Source organism: Ranitomeya variabilis, chromosome 5 (assembly GCF_051348905.1).
Source record: "Ranitomeya variabilis isolate aRanVar5 chromosome 5, aRanVar5.hap1, whole genome shotgun sequence".
Taxonomy (NCBI): domain Eukaryota; kingdom Metazoa; phylum Chordata; class Amphibia; order Anura; family Dendrobatidae; genus Ranitomeya; species Ranitomeya variabilis.
The window spans coordinates 473,530,445-473,555,471 of NC_135236.1; the positions used below are offsets into that span (position 1 = coordinate 473,530,445).

The 25,027-nt window shown below is 42.9% G+C and overlaps 1 protein-coding gene across 2 annotated transcripts in view; it reads right to left on the minus strand.

Moving 5' to 3' along the window:
* ACSS3 (acyl-CoA synthetase short chain family member 3) overlaps window positions 1-19,134 on the minus strand; it is a 121,621-nt gene extending 102,487 nt beyond the window's left edge. The window contains exons 1-3 of one of the 2 annotated variants that reach the window (XM_077265486.1): window positions 19,014-19,134; window positions 16,825-16,983; window positions 11,719-12,272 (exon numbers count right to left, since the gene is read on the minus strand). In XM_077265486.1, coding sequence (XP_077121601.1) covers window positions 11,719-12,086 — 368 coding nt within the window. In that variant the 5' untranslated portion in view covers window positions 12,087-12,272; window positions 16,825-16,983; window positions 19,014-19,134. Of the gene's footprint in view, window positions 1-11,718; window positions 12,273-16,732; window positions 16,984-19,013 lie in introns of those variants that run through there. The other variant, XM_077265487.1, reaches the window with a different exon arrangement.
* Between the last annotated feature and the right edge of the window lie 5,893 nt (window positions 19,135-25,027).

Sequence of the window (25,027 nt, forward strand, 5' to 3'; positions counted from 1 at the left end):
AGGTTGACACTGCTTAAAAGGAAGGAGATGAGATGGATTTATGAGTTGGGGTCCTTACAACCTAGGGGTTTGAACCTAGATTTTAATTTACAAGTATGTGTCCCCAAGGGTTAACCATGTTTTTCCGTGTTGGTGTCGTGTTATCATCAGTATTTTTGTTTTTAACACACCTTTTATGTATTTTATTCTCCCTGATAGGTTGCGATAGTCGGTGGACAGATTAGAGTGGTATGGATATTGCTTTTTTAAAAAATTGTATCTTCTACGCAATGAGGAACACATGGAATTTGTGTGTCTGACTCTGATCTATTTTTTCACCGACTGCCACATTATGGGGTCATGGGCTATATGTGGTTTACTCTGTTTTTGATCGATTACAGAATATATTTGTCAGCTGTCTTTACTTTTATACATCTTCAAGCAGCAACCTTAATATTTCAAAGGAATGGGATGATCGCGGTTGTGTAGGTGCGTGCCTATGGGTGACGTGCGCATCCTTCCCTTAATTGTCCACCTCGTATTCCACGATGGGGACTCTTTGGAGTGGGGATGTGCCGGCACCCAGGGGTTATGGTATCTGCGTGACACGCGATCTATTGCCAGTATATTTGTCCAGGTTACCTTGGTTACCATCACCGGTCTTGGTCACGTGGGTTCCTGGTGGGGAGTGGCCTCCGCTGCTCCGCTTTGCATGTCTGCGTCACAGTCATGTGGTGTGGGCGTGCTGGGCTGATGCTGCGCCTGCGCTCCCGCCGTGTGATGCCTGCAGGACCTATGACCCGGTGGTGGATTTGGTGCGATGTACGCGTCTGTGATGCAGAGGTATGGAGGTACTATGTAACACAGCGCTCGATTGGCCTCCTGGGCAGCGCAACTTATATAGGTTGCTGCTATTTGTTATATGTTCTTTTGGCGCCGATTTGTGCTAATATGTGATTGGCTTTTCAACCATCCTCATACGTATGGACATTGGAGGAATATTACCATGGAAACGGAGATGCTTTGCTTCCATTTGCTGACCTGAAGATAAACAGATTACCGCTTTTGTGCTTATGATCTTATATTTACATTACCTATATGGGAATTGTGTTTTAATGATATGTATTCACTGTATTATCACTTGATGTGTATTTTGTGTTTTTTTCAAAAAAATTGATAGCTGGATGGTGATTGGTGCCCTGCGTGGCATCCACACTATATAAGCCAGCCTGTTTGGTTAAGATGTATGCTTGAAAAAGACCATTTTTTGTGGTCGAAACGTTGCTTTACCATGGCTCAATAAACTTTTCATTTTGATTACCACACCCAATTGGAGCGCTGTTCATCTGTTGGAGGCTGTTTGGATATCCGGGATGGTTCCCTGGACATAGTACGGGCGCCCCATGAAGTGAGTGCTGTCAGCCCCTTTTTCTTCTTTTTCTGTCCCACTGGTAGTGTCACCATGGCTTCCAGGGGTATCAGCACTTTGCCAAGGCATGGCAACTTCTGAATGTGGCTGACTCGCACAAGCTGCTGGAACATCTTCTTGCTGGCTTGGTCATGAGTGGCATAGTCCAACTGTTTCTGTCTGGGCCAGGAACTGCCCTACCTATTTTAACACATTTATTCCCAGGGTTACAATGGGTCCTCCTCCTCCAGTGTCCTTTACCAGCACTATCACTTTTTGGCCCAACTCTTTTCTGCATACCTGTAAAGACAACCACACTACTCCAGCCACTGGACTGGGCAGTTGGTTGGAAGCCACTAGTTGGATGGTAGGTTTTTTTTTTTTTTTTTGAGTGGGTGACTTCGGGAAAGTGAATCTAAAATTATTCTTCAGTCATAGTGGTCACCTGAGACCTCGTGTCCATTATGCAGTGGATACGCTTTCCATTAAACTCAACCCAGGTAATAGGTCTCTTAGGCTATGTCTCCACGCTCAGGATGGCCGGCGGTGAAGCCGCTCGGCGCTAAGCCCCGCCCCCTTTCTGGGACGCGATGGTGCCGGATGTGTACAGTACACATCCGGGATCATCGCACCCCTCGCCATAGGGCCCTGTGATATGCCTTGCGGGGACGCTGCATCCCCGCAAGGTGTACGGACATGCTGCGATTTGAAAAGGCGCGCAGCATGTCCGGAGTCGCAGGGCCGCCGCGTGCGGGTTTCCACGCATAGTGGAGACGGGATTTCATAAAATCCCCTCCACTATGCTGGAACATCTGGACGCTGCTTGTTTGACGCTGCAGCGTCAAACAAGCAGCGTTTACTTACCGTGGAAACATACCCTTAGAGACAATATCTTCAGAGTCTTCATCTCTTCCTTCTGGGGCTCAGAAACCCACAGTGTGCTCCTCGACCATACTCTTCTCTCCCGGTTTGGACAGTCTGGCGATATACAGTGGGTACAGAAAGTATTCAGACCCTTTTAAATTTTTCACTCTTTGTTTCATTGCAGCCATTTGGCAAATTCAAAAAAGTACATTTTTTCTCATTAATGTACACTATGCACCCCATCTTGACTGAGGAAAAAAAAAAACAGAAATGTAGATTTTTTTGCAAATATATTAAAAAAGAAAAACTGAAATATCATGTCATAAATATTCACACCCTTTGCTGAGTACCTGGCAGCAGCATGGACATTATCTCTAAGTTTATTTTAGAGTTGCTGGAAGGCACCACAAATCAATTTAAGACAAGAGGGCTCACTATGGGCTTGAGGATAGGCATAAGAAATGACAAACATAAATCCCATATGCACATGCGCCCGTGCCACCAATAGTCCCGGCATCATCTAGATAGATACACACAAAGAGCAGGCCCATAGATAGACTAGTGGGTCCGAGCAAGCACTGAGACAAGGATACACCGTTTAAATGTAGTTTAAAGGGAATCTGTCACCCCAAAAATCGTGTATGAGATAAGGCCACCAGCATCAGGGGCTTATCTATAGTATTCTGTAATGCTGTAGATAAGCCCCCGATGTAACCTGAAAGGTAAGAAAAAGGGAAATTAGACTTACTGGTAATTCCATTTCCAGGTAGTCCCTCAGGACAGCACCACGGAGGATGTCCTTCCTTGACCTATAGAGGGACAGGATCATAGAGAGGTTAAAAGGACCCTCCCACCTCCACCCTCCAGTGTTGTTTCAAAGTACCACCGAGGATGGAAATAAATGGTCTAAACATGCCCTTACAAACATGTCTGTAATAACCATTAAACTGCTTCATCTTAATTTCGAGCCATGGTGACCCAAAGGATAAACGATCTGCCGGTAGATTAATCCCGAACAATCCTAAAAAACAGAAACATAAGGGAGGGAACTACGGGTGCTGTCCTGAGGGACTACCTGGAAATGGAATTACCAGTAAGTCTAATTTCCCTTTTTCCATTACGTCCCTCAGGACAGCACCATGGAGAATACCAAAGCAACTCTCCCAGGGTGGGTACAGAAGCCCAGGAATCAAAGTCCCAGGCAAAAACCAGACTAAATATATAGAGGATCTGAAAGATCAGAAAAAACATAGATATCTAAAGAGATCCGCAAAGAAAATCACCGTATTGAGTGCCTGGTATACATCTGTAACGGCCAATTACAGTATGAATGTGGTAAGTGAAATAAGCATCAGAAGCAGAGAGTGAGATACACCCATTGTACTCCAATATCAATAATAAACCACAGCAAGTTATTTATTGTGATAGATACTTATAGACATCGCAGCCCCAGAATAGGGTTAGAGAACCTTATTGCACGGCAAAATATGGTGAAAGTCACAGCCACCACACAATGAGGACTGTACCGACCAATAATAAGCTGCATGTGCTTATAACACAGGACTGTTCCTTCGCCGGTCCTTCTGGGCTCAGGTTAAGCCTTGGTTACCGACCAGCTTACCGTACTACAAGTAGACCTGCAGGACAGAGGTTCTGGACTGCGGGAATATCAAACCACTAACAGTTAGTACATGGATAATGGCACAGCATTGGGTGTACGCAGAGTACTAGTCCAGGAGATCACGTCTATTCCAAATCCTTAGATGTCTAACCCAAAGAAGGGTTATATATATATTATTGAAACTAAGGAATACACCATCCGGCAGGTAATATCTCCTGCCATTACCAATGTTTGGCTTCTCATTAGAAGCTCTGAAAGAGAAACGTGGATCATCACTCCTGTTTTACTGATGTTAGACACAGGGCATCTGAACTGTGAATCGATGAAGGTGGTGCAAGTAAAAATCTTCCAACACTTGAAATTATTCGGAACTGCATTTATACGAGTCATTAGTCCAGACATTATAAGTATGTCAACTTATTTGTCCATATATGCATATACGCACATACGTATCCCAAGAGGCAATCTTCTCAGGGATCTTTATACACTCAGACTGCCATTGTGGGAGTAACCATATTCCATGGCTAGGGAAAAGTAGATTTCTTCCTCATAACAGAGGGAGATTATCTACTGTGAGGCAGTGAGACTATGGGGTCTTAACAGTAAGAGCCCTGGATACAGTTTCATTTATCTTAGGAGCCGAGACTGCTGTAAGGGCCGTATGAGCTGTATGGGATACTCTGCCACACGACAGTGCTGCTGCTTCACCACAAGGTACAGAAGGCCGTGCTGATGTCCCTGGTAAACAAAACGCAACAGACATATGGGACAAGAATTTGTCTATCTGATTGCCGAATGTAGAGTTTGGGAAGGATTAATAATAATAAACTTTTATTTATATATAGTGTCAACATATTCCGCAGCGCTTTACAGTTTGACAGTTTCAAACACAACAGTCATAAGTAACAACCATATAATAATTAAAGCAAAATATGACAACCCTGCTCTTGAAAGCTTACAATCTACAATGAGGCAGGGAAGATACAACACTGGAGGGTGGAGGTGGGAGGGTCCTTTTAACCTCTCTATGATCCTGTCCCTCTATAGGTCAAGGAAGGACGTCCTCCGTGGTGCTGTCCTGAGGGACGTAATGGAAAAACAGGTTATATTATACTCACCCAGGGGCGGTGTGTACTGCAGTGAGCAGGCGCTGGGAAAGGTCAGAGAGGCCAGGCGCCTGTGCACTGCAGGACTTTGCTCTGCCCTCAACAGGGCAGACAAAGTATGCCTGCGCCGGAGCAGCGGCAGGAAGACAAGAAGAGGACGTCATCGCATGAAGCTAGGAGACGCCGGACCCAGACTGCGACGCCCATCAGACCCGAACTGCCCCTGGGTGAGTATAATATAACCTGTTTTTCTTACCTTTCAGGTTACATTGGGGGCTTATCTACAGCATTACAGAATGCTGTAGATAAGCCCCTGATGCCGGTGGCCTTATCTCATATACGATTTTTGGGGTGACAGATTCCCTTTAAATATGCAAAGGTTGCAAAGTGCAAAATAAGAAAAGATATATTCACTGGAGGCCATAACATGTCCTAAAGCACTGGCACAGAGAGAATTTGTAAGACTCAAGATATTTAACATTGTGAGATCTCAATTTTTTGTATGACTACCACGACCATATGTGAAGTGGTTCTGTGGCGCCCCAGGGTCCTGGTCGTCACAGTAATGTCGCCTTCCTCACGGGGAGAGTGATGCTACGTTTGGAGGCAAGAAAGGATAACTGTAACCAGGTACCACAAACATGCAACACATTCACGCTCCAGGCCACCAGGAGGAGCTTTTTGATCCTATTTACTAGGTGACTCTTATATATATATATATATATATATATATATATATATATATACACATACACATACACATACACACACACTGGTGGTCTGTAGGGAAAGTTAGTCAGTTCCAGACCATCAGTCTGAGGAGGATAGAGGGTTTACGGAGCTGTGCATGTCACAGAGCTGCAGCTCCTGGAAAGAGACATTTAGAAGGCAGAATTGATTGCAGTGAGCGTGCAAGAGAGAAAGCACAGGAGAGGATACTAGAAGGGGACCAGCCCGAGCAGGCTACCTCCTTCTGAGGCACTAAAATCTGATAGCCGGAACACCGAGGTTGTAAGGACCTCCACGCCTTACATTAGAGACCGGCAGGACAGCTGAACTTCAAGTTCCCTGTCCGACCCAACAGGCACGGTGACACCCCACAGAGCCGGGTCATCTAAGAGACCCTATAAACAGACTCAAGTCACCAGTCATACGGGTTTTGTCCTATCCTATCCGGGGGACAGAGAGAAAGAGATAACATCTGTGAGGACCTTATGTGAACCTTTTAGCAGTAAGGGACTACACCACTACAGCGCAAAGGAAGGCTTCTATTCTCCACCTGGATAAGCGGACTTTGGACTTGCCTCCAAACCGGCCGGACCCTACCTGCCCTGTGATCCAGTGCCCTGGACTGTGTCTGCTGAAGTCTTCAGTAAACGAGGTAAAGAGACTGCAATCCTGTGTCCTCGTTCCTTACTGCACCTCTCACCATTCTACCATCTACACACGGGGAAGCCCTGGGGACATACTTCACCTGTGGCAAGTTATACCATCTAGCTGCCATAACATCACCCTCCAGAGAACCCCTTAAAGCAGCGTCGGTCACCCTGACCGAATACCACAGGTGGCATCACGAACATAAACTTTATTCCCTTTAAAGACCTTTCCCATGGGCGCCCTGGGCCACGGACCGGGTCGGCACCGTGACATTCCCCTGTAAACACCGGACCCGTTACCGAGTACCTCATGGCCCTGGCAGGGCGCCTCAGTTCCATACTAGGACATTAAGTGTGTACATATAAAGACGGATGGTATCAATGCATGCAAAAGATGCAAAAAAATGTGTATGCACAAAGTGGCATGCACAGAATCCTATGCCCTTAAATACTGTAGATAATTTGAGCATTCGAACGCAAGTTTGCCATTTCTTATGTGGCAATGTCTCATTCACAACATTATTGTGCGTGCGCTTGTGCTTCCTCCCGCGCGTGCGCGGTGGGGGATGATATTGGGCTCCTATGAGCTGTACAATGTTCGCGTGCGTTGCAGTTTTCCTTGGCGCAAGCGCAGTATTGTTCTCACACAACTTTATTGTCACACTCTGGTTACGAATATGGACAAGATGGCCGCGGCTTTGTATCGCTCCATTTGCTTGACCATCAGAGGTCTCCTACACATACTTTTGAATCATCATAAATATGTGTATATATATATATATATATATATATATATATTTATTTTTTTATTTGTTGGACATCTAACACAGTATGCTATTCTTTCCCTGAGGGAGCCACAACTCTTGCGGCAATACGCATGGGAACCTATCCCACATCTCTTCCCCTACTGCTTACATGGCTCCGTTCTGAACCCTTGGACTTTGGGTATGAGGGTATACTGGTTTGGGAATTGGGCTTGCTTACCTTAGCCCCACTTCCTCTCACTACTCTTTTTGCTCATTCCATATGTTTAATTGATTTAAAAGCTTCCTTTTGTGGTGCTCTGGGCTAGGCACACATTTTGTGCCAGAACATTTATCTAGGCCAACATGGTACTGTGATATTGATGTAGTTGTGTATACAAATTGATCTTTTATTGTGGTTCAGATATATAATATAATTGATTTCATCTTAGGAGCCATATTGTACTCATTGCTTTGGGGAATATTGATGTGGGCTATCATCGCCCCCATATCAGGGCATGATATTTGTATAGGTTTGTGTTGCATGTTTGCAATTTTAGTGTTTTTAAATGTTGTGTTTTGTCTTCCATGTACTATTTGATACCTGCCAGTAAAGTATTGTATTTTATACTTTGAGGTGTTCCCGCATATGTGGGCATAATCTTTTCTTGCTCTTTGTTGTTAGGACATTATCTCTAACGCCACAGCCATAAACATGATCTCTCTGCTCTGACTAGTGAGATCACACTGCTCGGGACAGATCACTTCTGTGTTATGGAGTGACGTAGTGCGAGCTGACGCAGACTTTCAGCACATTGATTTGATAACATGTGACCATCCTTTGCATGGTACGCAAATGCCTTTACCTAGGGTTTTTTAAGTAATATTTGGAAAAGTTTTTTTTCTATACAAGTAATATATTAACAGAACAATAAAAAGGAGTGATTTTTGATGATGGGCACTCTTCAAGGTATTGCTGTTTACAGGTTCCCAATGTTGTATTAGGGGAGTGTGCCCTGTCAGATGATCATATCTTTTATGGAGGGGCTATTTGGTTATAAGTAGCAATCACTACAGTATCTTCCTGCTGGGCACTTTTTTTTTTTTTTTTTTTTTTTTTACAGCACAAATTATGCTGCAAAGTCTTTTGAAATTCATCATGTTTGACAAATTTTTCCCAAAAATTCAATTTGCTACCTATTGTAATTTTTGTAAAGCCTCCAATTGCCCTTTAAAGACGTGTATAACAATCAGAGGTTACCTGGGACTGTAGCCATCCCCCTTCAAGCTCTTTAACACAAATAAAGCCTTAGTAATGTCAAAGTGACCTCACCATAAAAATGTTCAGTTAGTGCCCATTAATATCACAACACATTGACACACTTTGGATTTACCTATAAAAAAAAAATCCAGTCTAAAAATGATCACTCTTAGTCACTGGTCATCAGATAGACTTTTCTGTGCAGAACACTGACTCAATTGATGTGCTATATATTTCATAACTTACCCCCAATAATAAACTTGCCAGTGGCCAGTAGTGTTGAACGTACAAACGGTGCCATATTAGGTTTTGTTTTTTTATTTTAAATTACGCTATCCAGTTTGTTGCCACTGTTACACACTTGTCCTGAGTATCCAGTACTCAGCTTCCTTCCCCTGGGTCTGCTGCAGTCTGTTGTGCTCCACGTCGGATTTTGCAAATTCCCAATGTGGATCAATGACATCATCTCCATGTACCCATTTTAGGCCCATTAAGACACACACCTGTGTCTTGGGGTTGAGACCCTAGACTTCCATGTTTGGTGTGTCCCACTTTGTGTCTATACTGTGCTTTAACTTGCTTCCATCCCTGCTGGGTTCCACTTCCTTAGTCCAGCTGCACCTGAGATTCCTGAGTGTGCCAAGTCCTCACTGCCCAAGTGCCTCCCAGCTTGCTTCGCCATTGCCTGAGTTTAACTTTTTCAAAATTGGGGGGCAAAATTGGAAGACATTTTTACTATACAGGGGCCACATGGGGGACATTACTAATGTATGGGGGTCACCTAGGAAGACATTATTGCTACATGGGGGTCACACAGGAAATGTTGTTAATGAATGTGGCCACATATGGGGACATTTATTAATATATGGAGCTACACAGGGGAATATCACTACTATATCAGACCACAAAGAGGGAGGTTACACCTGTATAGGGCAATAATAGAAGGAAGACGCTACTGTATGGGTACCATGGTGGAGGCAGTTATATTGTCTTGGACACAAAAAAAGCCAAGTATTGCTTTTGTATGTGAGATACATAGGGGAGCATCGCTGCTGTACTGTATTTTTGGGGATAGTGTGGGTCAAAAGGGATTTATTGTTACTGCAAATGTGGAGGAAGTGTGGGGAGGGTGCTCAGAATAAGAGGTCTGTGTTATATATTGCAAAGACGAGTCCTGGCAGGAAAATGTCAGCGCAATCTGCGGCAGTTGAAGAATAAAAAAAGAAAAATTAAATTACTTCAATTGGAGTTATATCTGGAGTTAGCTGTACTGTATATATGGTACTGATTGACCGTGTAGCGGAAACTTTCTATGGGGGTAATAATAGTATTGTGATTTTTATTAATAATCAGTTTGGTGGTATTATTCGGTCACTATGTGGTGGTAATATGTGGTCTGGTCATGGTGTTGCAGTATTATTGGTATACTGGTCATGCCACAGTGAGTTTTCCTCAGTGGCAGTATGGCGGTTAGGGCAGAGACACACTGCCGTATTTCTCATGTGATAATCGCATGCACTGCATAGACTGGCCGGCCCCTTTCCTGACCCGAGCATGACAGCATGATGGATTACTATGCAGCTGTCTAGCTCAGGTCTGGAGAGCCCACAGCTAGTACAAGTTTCTTGCACAAGAAATACGGCAGTGTGTCTCTGCCCTTATAGTCAGACACTATGTGTTGGTAATATGGTCATAGTGTGGTGGAGTTACTTGTTTCACTTATGTGGTATTATTCCTCATGGTATAGCAAATTTTGTTCAGTAATAGTATCGAGATAATATTTGTTATAGTGTATGTGCTTGTGTGTCCCATATAAGTCTAGTAACATCACTGCTTGAGGTTCTCTGCTGTCTTACATAACATTACAATATTCCTGCATTGCAGTGTAATAATAATAATCTTTATTTTTATATAGCGCTAACATATTACGCATCGCTTTACAGTTTGCACACATTATCATTGCTGTCCCTGATGGGGCTCACAATCTAAATTCCCTATCAGTATGTCTTTGGAATGTGGGAGGAAACCGGAGTGCCCGGAGAAAACCCACGCAACTCTTTGCAGATGTTTGTCCAAGGTGGGATTAGAACCCAGTACTCCAGCGCTGCAAGGCTGCTGTACTAACCACTGCACCACCGTGCTGCCCACTGCGCCACCGTGTATTATTCATGCCAATGTTACAATGATAGGCTGAGCCCGACAAGCTCGCATACAATACACAGAAGACCTGGGGGCTTCTGTTAGGCCCACAGGTGACATATGAACCCATCAATGCCAAAGCGTTTCAGCCAGGGAAACTGATGGGGTTACAGAGGAAACCACTGCCATTTGTTTAGTTACCTACAGTAGATGCCATGGCTAATGACTGTGGCATCTAACATTTATTCATTAAATTATGTTAGCTTTCTAAAGTTATTACCTGAGATGCCATTCTTATCAGGATCTGCCACTTTTTCTAGCCTGTGACATTTTGATACTTCTTTAAAGAAATAAAACATAAGTGAGGATAGTGGGGAGGCAAAATGAATTGCCTCCATATCAGTTTTTAGCTCGTGCCAGATTCATCAATACGCACTGACCTTTAGAGATCTGGTACAAACTGCTCTAAAGAAAATGAGTAAGGCCTCATTCAGATGTTTTTTTTGATGCATGAGAAAAACAAATGGAGTTTCATCAGTGTCATTCATGAGGCAAAAAAAAAAAGTTTCTCCACTTTCTCCTAACAGTCAGTGAAAAAATGCGGAGATGGACATGCAGCATGTCTTTCCAGACTGCAGCATGTCAATTTATCTTGCGGAGATGCTAGACTCTGCAAGATAAATTTTACCCGTACAATGTAATGGACGTGGTGAGTTTGCACGGTTCAGTGATCACATGCAGATTTACCTGCATTCAATAGACGGCACAACTATGGACGGAGCGGACATGTGCTGCATCCAACGTGCTGCCGGTTACTGAACGTGTGCGCCTACCCTAAATCTTCCCCACTTTCAGAAGTGCTTCTACACAACTGCTGCAGTTCATTTCTGCAAAATTGCATAGATTCTGCATTGCAAAAGTAAACACACTCACAATAAATAAACACTTTGGGCTGAAAATCCGCAGCACAGGTCAGTTTATGCTGTGGGTTATTGTATGCATTGTGTAGATGAGATTTGCGGAACTGTCACCCACAATGATGTTATTGTCATTAACAGTGTATTATATTCCCTAGCAATCCGGATGGAAAATTTACAGCATATCCGCCTCACGTAAACAAACCATTAAACTAACAGAAATCCTTTTAAATTCCACTGTCAAACAAAAAATAAAACAAACAATACATTGCAATCTTGTACTTGCTTGTAAATATTCACTTACCATTCTGTAAAGGGAGGCTTGGAGTTATCCATAATTTTAGTCCATGGCTTAAACCATGCAATGTTTTCAGCCGCCCTTCCCCATACTTTTTCAGGGTCATGCACTGAAGAATTGAACACCTGATCATAGTCTTCCGGATGTGCTGCTGAGGAGTAGCATCTGCTGCTGAGGTGGTTGTGCTGTGGGACAGTGCAGGCCGCCTGTGTCCTGAGCCAGGCCCTAAGTAGGGAAGAATCCTTCTGGCAGCAGATTTGCCCCCTAAGGCCTCTCCATTTTGATGTGTGCACACAGGGTATGCTCAGCGCACAGTTTCTCAGTCCACCCTGCTTGAGAACATGTTTTGAGACCCATTTTATACCAAAGTACATTTTCTTAAGTTGCAGCAGACTTTTCTGGCAGGAGATGTTTGCACTTAGTGAGAGGGCAGGGAAAGTTGGAAATCCAGCACTGGATGTTCACTCCCTGCAGACAGGTTGTGCACCCAAGTCTGTAGCCGGAGATGAGGCTTCTTCGATTCCTGAACGGGTTTTCCTTATAAGTGCGAATCCTGGGAACTAAACATTGCACAATGTTAGATTTGGTTACTAGCAAAGAAACTAATGTCTGAACTAGTTGTTCATTGACTGATTGCATAACCTTCTCCTTTATTTTATATGCGGCTGCTAAACACTCAGGTCATAAGCCACGGTGTATATATGGTTATGATTACATGCACATGTACTAAATATTCTAATGTGTGACAGTAACCTAAGAAGTACATTATTAGGTTTTGTGCCAAACTTACAAAATGTATCACAATGTTTGTTAAATCTGTGACAAAAAAACATGTCAGTCTAGAACAGCTAGTCCCTTAGTTTGTGACTTTATTGCAGCTTCTTTAAAAGCCTTAATTGATAAATCTGTGTAAAAACTTCAGGAACACTCAACCACAGGGCCAGCATCACCACCAGGCGCACCCAGGCAAGTTCCGGGACCCTGGATGAATGGGGGCCCACTCACCACCCACTCACCATTGGGGACATCGGCACGCAATGGGGCCCATGAGTCGAGGAAGCCTAGTGCCCACCCCCACCCCCAAACACTCACCTGCCCTCATTCCCCGCAGCTGCAGTGACTTCAGAGTTTTCTGACTCTGTGACGTCTCAGGGCAGAGGATGTGATGACGTCACTACAGAGCGCCCTCTGTGCTGAACGTCAGAAGACACTGAGGAGACCGGAGCAGTGGGGAATGGGAGAATTGAGTACTGGTTTGTTTTTAATGCATGGAGCATTATATGGGGCCCATTATACTGTATGGATCAATATATGGGACCATTATACTGTATGGAGCAATATGTGAGCCACCCTATATTGTATGGAGCATTATATGGGCCCCATATAGTGTACGAAGCAATATATGGGGACATATATTGTATGCAATATTATATGGGGCCCATTATACTGTATGGAGCAATATGGGGTCCATTATACTGTATGGAGGACTATGTGGTGCCCATAATACTGTATGGAGGACTACACTGTCCGGTACAAAATGAAAAGTCTGCATATACGGGGCCCATTATACTTTATGGAGCAATATATTAGGCCATTAAACAGTATGGAGGATTATATGAGCCATTATATAATGTATAAAGCATTACTTGAGCCCATAATCCTGTATGGAGCAATATATGGGGCGCTTATACTGTATGGAGCAATATGTGAGCCATTCTGTACTGTATGGAGCAATATATGGGGCCCATTACACTGTATGGAGCAATTTATGAAGGCATTATACTGTATGAAGCAACAAAAGGGGCCCATAATACTGTATGGAGGACTATGTGGTGCTCATAATTTTGTATGGAGGACTATGTGGTGCCCATAATCAGTGGAGCGCCATTGTCAAAGGTGGCAATGAGCTGCACCCTGTTCTCCTGTGTGGCTATGGTTTTGAGGGCCAGCAGTGTCTTCCCTCTCAGTTTCAGAGCATAATGGTAGGCTTCTCTTAGCATATGGTCTGGGTAACCCCTGTCCTGGAAGCTATTCTGTAAATCCTGAACAAATGTTTTATTATTGGAACAATTGCACCTATGGCGCAAATATTGTTTCTTTGGGATCCTAAATTGTCCTTTTTGAAACTCAGGAGGGTTCCTACTACCCAAGACCCTTAATAGTCTATTCCCTTTATATACATTAATCTCCCTTGAGGAGTCCCCCATTACAGGGTGATGAAACGCGTATGGAGGGTTTGTACAAGGACATTTTTAGAGGGACAAGTCACACTTGGGCACTGTCCTTGTAAGGATGGGATATATTACATTGGGCATGACAGGGAAAGCATTATTTCCCTTTCTCCCTCCTGCATGATGTTATTGCCAATCGAAAATGGTAAGATTCAACCATGTTTTAATTGAGCACTGGTTCACGTCATCACGTTAATGTCGGTATATGTCATTGCGACGTATTGAATACCCATATTTTAATCATGAATAGTAAAAGTTATATTTTATCTATGATATCTGAATCATGTCATATGGATGTAAAAAATGGACATGGAAACGAAAAATCACTTTTTTGGGGGATGAGCAACAGACAATTTTTCATAGTCTCATCTGAACCCAGCCTAAAGCCTTCTTCACACATCCGTTTTTTGTGTGCCCATATGCAGTCTGTTTTCTAAGGGCCACAAATACGGACAAATGAACAGCCATTGTATTCAATTATGGTGCACACATGTCCCCGTATCCCTGTGAAACACCCGCAGACATATCAGTTTGTTTTTTTTTAGCAGCACAGACAAATGCATGCTGCACATATGCACACTGATGACACAAGGATCATCAGCGTGACACTTACAGGTGCCCGGGAAGAAGCAGTACAGTTTGCACTGTTCCCAGACTCAGCAACTGAAGGCAGCTCCCATCATTGTCTCCTATTTGCGCTGAAATCAGGCCGGGAGGCAATGATGGAAGTTGTATTCAGCAGCAGCTGTGTAACTCCTGTGTAAAATAAATACTTAAATAAAAAAAGGTGTGGGCTCCCACGCAGTTTTCATAACCAGCAAAGGGAAAGCCCACAGCTGGGGTCTGATATTAATCATCTGGGGAAAGGGACAATATCCCATAAGAATCCCAGGCTATTAATAAAAACTCACAGCTTTTTGCTTAGATTTTACTGGTGAATTTATGGGGAACCCAGGAAAAAATGACATAGGGTCCCCCTATGAATTCAAACCAGCAAAGGTTAAACACACAGCTGTGGGTTGATATTAATAGCCTGGGAAGCGGTCATGGATATTGCCTTCCCCAGGCTACCAAAATTAGCCCTCAGCCTTCCCAGAAATGGCACATCCATAAGATGTGATTAATGTAGCACCTAGCCTCACTCTTCCCACTTGCCCTGATGCGGTTGAAAATGGGGTAATATTTGTGTACAGGAATCACAAGGACGTGTGAAGGAGGCCTAACTGGAATTATCACGTTAATGTGTGTGTTTGTATGAACGGATACATTTTGCCCTGGCCAGTTAGTGTCTATCCTTGTGTTGGACTTTTATCATTAATTTGAGCACTATTTTGACCCGTAAAATCATAGCTACTATCATCGAAACTCAACAGACCACATTATAGTCAATGGGGATCATGAAGTGTTGGTAGTGTCAGTTATGTAAGATTCTTTTCACATGTCACTTTTTCTTTTTGGGAAGCTCCTGATATATATTTTTAGCTGCGTTCAGTGACAGATGCCATACTGTAAATTTGATGTTAGGAGGCAAAAAAAGAAGACAAGTCATGTAGTAAACTAGTGTGGTCAATGCAGAAGGAAAGCTAATGATTATACTCTCCCTTCTACTGGGCCCAACTCTATCGGCAGCATAACTGGTGATGGGAGCAGTGGGTGTTGGGGATTCTTCAGTCTCCCATAATGTAATGGAATGATACCCTTCTCTTTGGAATCTCGATCATCTTGTAATATTCTTCAAACTAAATAATCCCATGAAGATAGAGCTGTAATAGAGGGTGTTAAAGTGCATGGAATACGTAACAATAGTAACCAATATGAATTAGTGATGAGCAAACGTTATTGGGAAAGGCGTTATCAGAGCACGCTCGGGTGCTAAACAAATGTGTTTGGCATGCTCGAAAAATATATTTGAGTACTTGCGGCTGCATGTCTTGCAGATGATCGACAGCTGCAACACCTGCAGGGATCTCTAACAAACAGGGAATCCATGCATGTGTTTCAGCTGTCGAACAGCCGCCGAGACATGCAGCCATGAGTTCTCGAACATATTTTTCAGGCATGCTGAAGAAATTCGGTTAGCACCCGAGCATGCTCTGATAACGCCTTACCCCATCGCTAATAGAAATCCATTGTAAAAAAGTATACCACATGATATACTTATTTTTTTTGCGGAATACCACTAAATGGAATAGTGATGCGTGCTGCTCTTTTCCATACAGGGATTAAAGAAATGGAAACAAAAGAAGCATTGAGGGGATATGCACACTTTTTTCAGGTTCTTCTGGTGGCTCCATAATTTACAAGTCAATGGGATGGCTTAAAAACCTGCCGGCGGCCAAAAAGCAGTCAGGAGACAACCAAAAAACTGCAAAAAAAGACACCTCAGGAATAACCGATGGAGTTTCCTGAAGCATCTTCTTGCAAAATTTGTGTGTTCCTGGGTGTACAAGACGTCATATGCGCAGGGGTGTAACTACAACAGGTGCAGGGGTTGGAATCGCACCCGGGCCCTGGAGCCTAGAGGGCCCTAAAAGTCCCTTCGGCCTATAGAAAAAGACTATTGCTATTAAAGATTTAAAATATTTGGGGGCCCAGTTGGAGCTTTCGCATCGGGGCCCAAGAGTTTCAAGTTACGCCACTGCATATGCGCATACCCTGGAAGGCCCTGGTCTGGCACAGGACAACTGAATTGCTATCTAAAGCCTATGGTGCATAATTGCTGCAGAAAACATAAGACATAATGCAGAATATACTGTACTCGGGACACATAACAGAAGATGTACACTTACTACACGGTACGTTATAACATTGCCATGAAGGAAAACAATCTGCTCCAAACTACTGTGATATTCAAGAAAACACTGAACTGAAAGACACCTACCAGAGTGCAGCTGGCCAGTGAATTGGAGCTTTTCTTTGGTGGTTCCACCTCCTCATTCAGTTGTCAGGGGGAGTGGTGGAGATGAGGAGAGGCAGGGTAGGAAGTTTAACTTCTGCAAAACACTAGGAACTTTGTATTGTAGGCTGTCATGCTATCTAGCTGCGGGACATTCGGAAATGGAAAGAGTTAATCTAGAGCTGCATTGACAGATTCTTCAAGATCCCTTGGGCTGTTTGGAAAGTTGTGTGCAGACTCTTTTCACACTGGGGGACTGTATCCTTGCAATCAACAGATTTGTTTTGTATCAATAACATATTGTAAAGCGCAATGTTTGTATTTCACATGTGCAAAGTCTCCACTTTAGATGGAATGATTTCTAGTGAATTTATACTACCAGCAAACAGTGGAAGGCTGGAGCCACTACATGCATCCATTGCCCAATCAATAGTGTTTGTAGTGTGTGACTTATAAACAGTTGCATGGAAATAAGGGTTTTAAAAATTATCTTTTTCTATTTTTCTGTTTGTTTTACCTATTATCACTTATTTTAAGTAACCCCTTCACCCATTTTCCTTTTTTTTTTTTTCATTTTTGTTTTTCACTCCCCTTCCTCCCAGAGCCATGGCTTTTTTTTATTTTTCAGTCAATATGACAGTGCGAGGGCTTGCTTTTTGCACTTTTCAATGCCATCATTGATTTTACCATATAACGTACTGGAAAATGGGAAAAAAATTCCAAGTGCAATTCCACAATTCTTTTTTTTTTAACCCTATTCCCTAAATGCTAAAACTGACATGCCATTATGATTCTCCCGGTCATTACAAGTTTGCAGCTACCAAACATATATAGGTTCTTTTGCTGACATTTTTATCTATACAATTATGGGGTAGATGCGATTTTTTGATCGCCTGTTATAGGCTTTTATTGCAATGTTGCAGCAAGCAAAGAAACATAATTCTGACTATTTGAATTTTTTTCTCGTCACACCTTTTACCAATCGGATTAGTTCTTTTTATATTATGATAGATCGGGCGTTTCTGAATGCAGCGGTACTAAATATGTGTATTTTTGTATGTTTTTATTGTTTTATTTTGAATGGGGCAAAATGGGGGTGATTTATAATTTTTTATTTTTTTAATATGTTTAAACATATTTTTTTTTACACAATTTACCTGCTTCAATAGTCTTTTTAGGAAACTTGAAGCTGCAATCTTCTGATCGCTTGTGCTACACATAGCAGGGCCTCAGCCCTACAATGTGTAGCAGAAATGCTGATCTACTATGAATGTGGGGCAGCGCTCATAGCAGTTTGGCAAAGACAACCACAGGGCTCTCCTCAGAGGGGCGCCGATGAGTAGCGTTAGTGACGCGTTTCCAGCGTGATCATGTTAGATGTCGCTTTCAGAGATTGACAGCGGTTTTCAACATGTTAACAGCTGCGGGTGGATCACAATTCCACCCATGGCTGTTAGGAGCACATGACAGCTGATCAAATCAGCAGTCATGTGCTGGAAAAGATGCCAGCTCAGCGCCAGAGCCTGCATCAAAGGGGGAGACACAACATATGATGTATATTTATGTCATATGTCATGAAGGGGTTAAAGTTTTATAAGCTTAAAAATTATTTTATTGCACAGCTTGTTTTTTTGCAGCAGTCTATGTATAGTGAATAGCCCACAAGTGTAGAGAGATGGACAAGAGAGACTGAGTAAGTGTAAGCGAACACTGCCATCTGTTGGACAAAACTGAACGTAAAAGTAAAAAAAAGAAAAAAATTGTGTTAGCAGGAACCAAGAAGAAAGTACATGGTCCCCAGGGGAATATTTTAAAGGACGATACCAGTTCAGGTTACACCTGTGTCGCAGTGACTAAGTGTCACCCTCAGACACGGGTAAGTCAAGCAGATGACACAGCATATAAATATCAAGTATGGAAAAGGGAGAGGAAGGCCCTAAAGGTAGAGAGCGAAGGATGGGATACCTCCTGAAACTGACTTGTGCCTTTTGCTAAGCTCCCCTAATGCCCTTTGCGGGTCATTCCCCACCGCTGTCACGTTCCTAGTACCTGATTGTCACCTCAATGTACCCTGGCTAGTGCACTGGCTGGCAAAGATTCTAGCCTCACCACTGCAGATGTTAACACACAGGGGACGAGACAAACACAGGACCGTCAAAAAAAGGAAGATATACTTAGTTCCGGCTCTGCTACTAAGCTCCATAACAGCAGAGAAAATGGCACCAGGATTCTCAACTCCCACAGCAGCAACACCACCGACACAGGAGAGCTCCACACCACACCCCTAGCTAGTCTGCAGAGAAGAACTCTGTAACCCATTATCTACCAATGTCCTTTTTTGGGATGCCTAATCTTTAGCTTCTAGCAACTAAGATTTTATAATTTTTATAATTAGGTCCAATTTTTTGTGTTGTGTTTGTAAAATGAATGTTTTCAAAATAGGAAATCATGTCATTGTCATTTTAAATTAAATATTGGGACTCCCTTTTCTGAAAAATCCTACTTGAAAAAATTTTGCAAATTATATTTCTGATTCATTAGGACCCAAATCATTAATAATCTGTCATTAAAAAAAAAAAAAAAAAAAAAGAAAATTGCTAATTTGGCAAGTAATGGGTTAACCGACGACTGGCTGATGGGTCATGTGACTATTTAAATGAAAGTAGAAAGTGGTTACCAATAAACATCCGCTGACCAGCCTAACAAAACTGCTAGCAAGAGACAGGCATTAACTCTTGCTGAACCAAAGAAAAAAAATTTAGATTTCAGCTGCCACGAATCCCTTAATGATTCGTGACTAGTGTTGAGCATTCCGATACCGCAAGTATCGGTTATCGGCCGATACTTGCGGGTATCGGAATTCCGATACCGAGATCCGATACTTTTGTGGTATCGGGTATCGGTATCGAAACAACATTAATGTAAAAATGTGTAAAAGAGAGAATTAAAATAAAAAATATTGCTATACTCACCTCTCCGACGCAGCCTGGACCTCACCGAGGGAACCGGCAGCGTTGTTTGCTTAAAATTCGCGCGTTTACTTCCTTACGTGAAGTCCCGGCTTGTGATTGGTCGCGTGCCGCCCATGTGGCCGCGACGCGACCAATCACAGCAAGCCGTGACGTAATTTCAGGTCCTTCAGGATTTTAAAATTACGTTCTGGCTTGTGATTGGTCGCGTCGCGGTCACATGGGCGACGCGACCAATCACAAGCCGTGACGTCACGGGAGGCTGGACACGCGCGCATTTTAAAATGCGCGCGTGTCCAGCCTCCCGTGACGTCACGGCTTGTGATTGGTCGCGTCGCCCATGTGACCACGACGCGACCAATCACAAGCCAGAACGTAATTTTAAAATCCTGAAGGACCTGAAATTACGTCACGGCTTGCCGTGATTGGTCGCGTCGCGGCCACATGGGCGGCACGCGACCAATCACAAGCCGGGACTTCACGTAAGGAAGTAAACGCGCGAATTTTAAGCAAACAACGCTGCCGGTTCCCTCGGTGAGGTCCAGGCTGCGTCGGAGAGGTGAGTATAGCAATATTTTTTATTTTAATTCTTTCTTTTACACATTAATATGGATCCCAGGGCCTGAAGGAGAGTTTCCTCTCCTTCAGACCCTGGGAACCATCAGGAATACCGTCCGATACTTGAGTCCCATTGACTTGTATTGGTATCGGGTATCGGTATCGGATTGGATCCGATACTTTGCCGGTATCGGCCGATACTTTCCGATACCGATACTTTCAAGTATCGGACGGTATCGCTCAACACTATTCGTGACACTATATAAAAGCCCTGGCCAGGCCGAGATTAAGCCGCTGGCACCAATGGAAGTGAAAATTGGTTCTGCTGTAGCTCCAGCAGCCATTACAATTTGGCCACAGTAGTGTGTAGGAGCAAGGCCCAGACTCAGACGACTTAAGACCCGAATGATAACGGTTAAGGCTCCCTAACCCAGACAACGCTGGTCAACAGGCGAAGACCAGATCCCATCGATCCCAAGGAGACACTCGTCGGTGGTCAAGTACCGAAAAAGCCCTGAGGATATCAGGCCGGAGACTCGAGCCTGGGCTGAGGGACAAGGAGGAAACGTGTGGGACGGTCTGTTACTTTCAGCAGAAACTTATAGTGCTGGGTGTGGGCAGGGAAGAGACTGCAGATGAGGCGGTGTCCAGCTGATGCTAAAGTGGCCCAGAAAGCATTATTATACTTTGTCAGGGCCCTTAAAGTTGCAATGGTGCCCTAGACACTGTTTTTGCTAAATAAAGTGTTTGTCCTCTTCCCGGTTAGACCAAGGTTGGATTGTAGACTCCGAACTGATCTCAAGAACATATCTCTGTACTAACCAATATATCTCTATGCATGTAATTGCCTGTAAATGATACTGTGAATATTGTTCTTGTGCGATTTATCTGTGATAATAATCTTTCCCGTATTTAACCTTGTTAAGTGAATAAAGCAGAAGTAGATTGTTGAACTCACCTGTTGTCTCCGCTGTTGCATTCAGATCACCTGCTTTACATGAGCAGAATGTAATTCGCAATATGCCTGCTCGTTCTAAGGGTGAAAAGCTTCTTGAGGAACATAGGTATTTTGCAGAGTTAAAGGGTTTATTCAGGACTATTTAATTTTTTTTACAATGAGCCTAAGAACTAACTGTCAGGTAGTTGCTAACTCCCTGCCAGTTGTGCCCTGCTGAGGTGGTTGTGCTGTGGGACAGTGCAGGCCGCCTGTGTCCTGAGCCAGGCACTAAGTAGGGAAGAATCCTTCTGGCAGCAGATTTGCCCCCTAAGGCCTCTCCATTTAGATGTGTCCACGCAGGGTATGCTCAGCGCACAGTTTCTCAGTCCACCCTGCTTGAGAACATGTTTTGAGACCCATTTTATACCAAAGTACATTTTCTTAAGTTGCAGCAGACGTTTCTGGCAGGAGATGTTTGGACTTAGTGAGAGGGCAGGGAAAGTTGGAAATCCAGCACTGGATGTTCACTCCCTGCAGACAGGTTGTGCACCCAAGTCTGTAGCCGGAGATGAGGCTTCTTCGATTCCTGAACGGATTTTCCTGATAAGTGCAAATCCTGGGAACTAAACATTGCACAATGTTCGATTTGGTTACTAGCAAAGAAACTAATGTCTGAACTAGTTGTTCATTGACTGATTGCATAACCTTCTCCTTTATTTTATATGGGGCTGCAAAACACTCAGGTCATAAGCCACGGTGTATATATGGTTATGATTACATGCACATGTACTAAATATTCTAATGTGTGACAGTAACCTAAGAAGAAAAAATAGATCAACTGACCGAACAATATATATATAATTTATACTAGTGCATAGCCAAAAAAAGTCAAATACAAAATAGATCAATGGCCGCACTCATCTGTGCTAAAAATAAGGAAATGTGAAATATGTGGAATGTGAATAGCATAATGGCTTATGAACTTTATGAAAAAACACATGAGATTTTTAGCACAAGATTTGGCCAAATATTGTGAGCCCATTCACCAAAACGTCAAGGTAATCTCAGATCGAATGGGTAACTACACTGACTGCCTGGTGTGAACACTTACCTATGGTATCTGAGCTGACTGCCTAATGTGAACACTTACCTATGGCTAATAACAGGATAAAGCCTACTTATATAGGAGGCTCAGAACCAACTGTGTTGAGATGTAATTAAAATCAGCATGGAGAAGGGCGGGACGTTCAAGTCAGAAAATAGTATATAATTCCCCACCCCGGATTCTTATCCATGCACTGGCACCAGGACCGGACCGCACCGTTGCCCCAACGGGGCAGAATCCGGGGTGGGGAATTATGGTCTAACGAGCGAAATAGGAGTCAGTGTACAGGGCTCATTATATTGTTACATAGTGTTCCATATGCCCCCCCGTTTATATTACCTGTGCTATATACTCTACACTATGCAGGTGATTTCCTCTGTATTTGGCATCAGCCTGAGTACTGCACCGTTCTTCTTTCTGTGCTATCTCCCATCTTAAACTGTCTTGATTTTTACATAAATGTACTGTTTATGTGTTGTTGGTAAAATTTCTTGGTATTTTGTGTTAATTAATAAATTATTGAGTAAAACAATTTTTTTGGACATGAACTCCGTTTTTTTCTGTCCTATTAATATTGACTTTGGGAGTGTCCTCACTATACTAAAAATGTCTTTCTGCTAGACTCCCCCACTGTGGTTGTGAGCATGTGGAAGAATTGTATACTGTTATCTTTCAGTTTGGGTTTGATCTATTATGGGGCACATTATACTGTATGCAGCATTATATGGTGCCCCTTATACTGTATGAAGCAATATATGGGGCCATTATATACTGTATGGAGCAATATATAGGGACCATTATACTGAATGGAACAATAAAAGGTGACCATTATACTGTATGGAGCACTATATGGGGACTATTATACTGAATGGAACAATAAATGGGTACCATTATACTGTATGGAGAACTATACTGTCTGGTCTATAATGAAAAGTCTGCATATATGGAGCCCATTATACTGTGTGGAACTATATACGGGGTCCATTATAATGTATGGAGCATTATATGGTGCCCGTTATACTGTATGAAGCAATATATTGGGCCATTATATACTGTATGCAGCAATATATGGGGCCCATTCTACTGTATGGAGCAATATATGGGGCCCATTATACTGAATGGAGCAATGTATGGGGTCCATTTTACTGTATAGAGTACTATACTGTGTGGTCTAAAATGAAAAGTCTGCATATGTAGAGCCCAATATCAACACAAGAAAAAAGGAGTATATATGACACCACCACAGTAATTTACATGAAACAACTTTTATTAAACATATACCATGATTACATATAACATGCTTCAATAAATAAGCAGATAAAAGGAAGGACAGCAACTGATACTCAAAAGGAGGACCACTGCTCCACTATAAGACTTGGGGGAACATATATATATATATACAAGTACAAAACGGCCACCAATGGAAGGGCTAGACAGACTAGATGCAAGAAAAATCAATCGTAAGATCAGCACATGTGCTAGTAACATACTTCCCTATACCTGAGGCACATATCAATTCAAAGCTAATGCTCACCCATTGTAAGTCCGGATAGTGCAGCGGTACTCCTTATGGCCCCTGACACGCGTTTCGCGTGATGGCTTTCTCAAAGGGGATATAATAATATGTAGAGCCCATTATACTGTATGAAGCAATATAAGGGGCCATTATACTGTGTGGATCAATTTGTGAGCCAGTCTATACTGTATGGAGCATTATATGGGCCCATTATATTCTGTATTGGGCAAGATATGGGGCCCATTATACTGTATGGAGAAATATATGGGGCCATTATACTGTATGGAGCAATATGTGAGCCACTTTATACTGTATGGAGCATTATATGGGCCCATTATATTCTGTATTGAGCAATATATGGGGCCATCATATACTGTATGGAGCAATATGTGGGGACATTATATATTGTATGGCGCAATATATGAGGCTGATTATATTGTATGCAGCATTATATGGGGTCCATTGTACTGTATGAAGCAATTTATGAAGGCATTATATTGTATGGAGCAACATATGGGGCCCATAATACTGTATGGAGCAATATTTGGGGACCATAATACTGTATGGAGGACTATGTGGCACTCTTTATTCTGTATGGAGGACTATGTGTTGCCCTTAATTCTGTTTGGAGGACTATTTGGTGCCCATAATACTGTATGGAGGACTATGTGGTGCCTATAATTTTGTTTGTATGGAGGACTATGTGGTGCCCATAATCATTGGAGCAGCATTATCATAGGTTGCAATGAGCTGCACCCTATTCTACTGTGTGGCTGTGGTTTTGGGGGCCAGCAATGTCTCCCCTCTCTGTTTCAGAGCATAATGGTAGGCTTCACTTAACACATGGTCTGGGTCAGGGCCGGATTTAAGAGGTGGGTGGCCCGGGGCCCATTTTGAAGGGAGGCCCATTTTTCAAGGTGTTGCAATATGTAATGCAAAAACACAAAATGAAACGAACGCAAGTTTATTTACAGAAATAATTTATGCAGAGTAATTCAGGTAAAATAATTCATTTTTTACAATCCTGGCACTTTCCTTGATTTTTGTGCTGCAATATCATTAATGATGTCACTAAAGTCCAATTCACGCAGTATATCTGACTC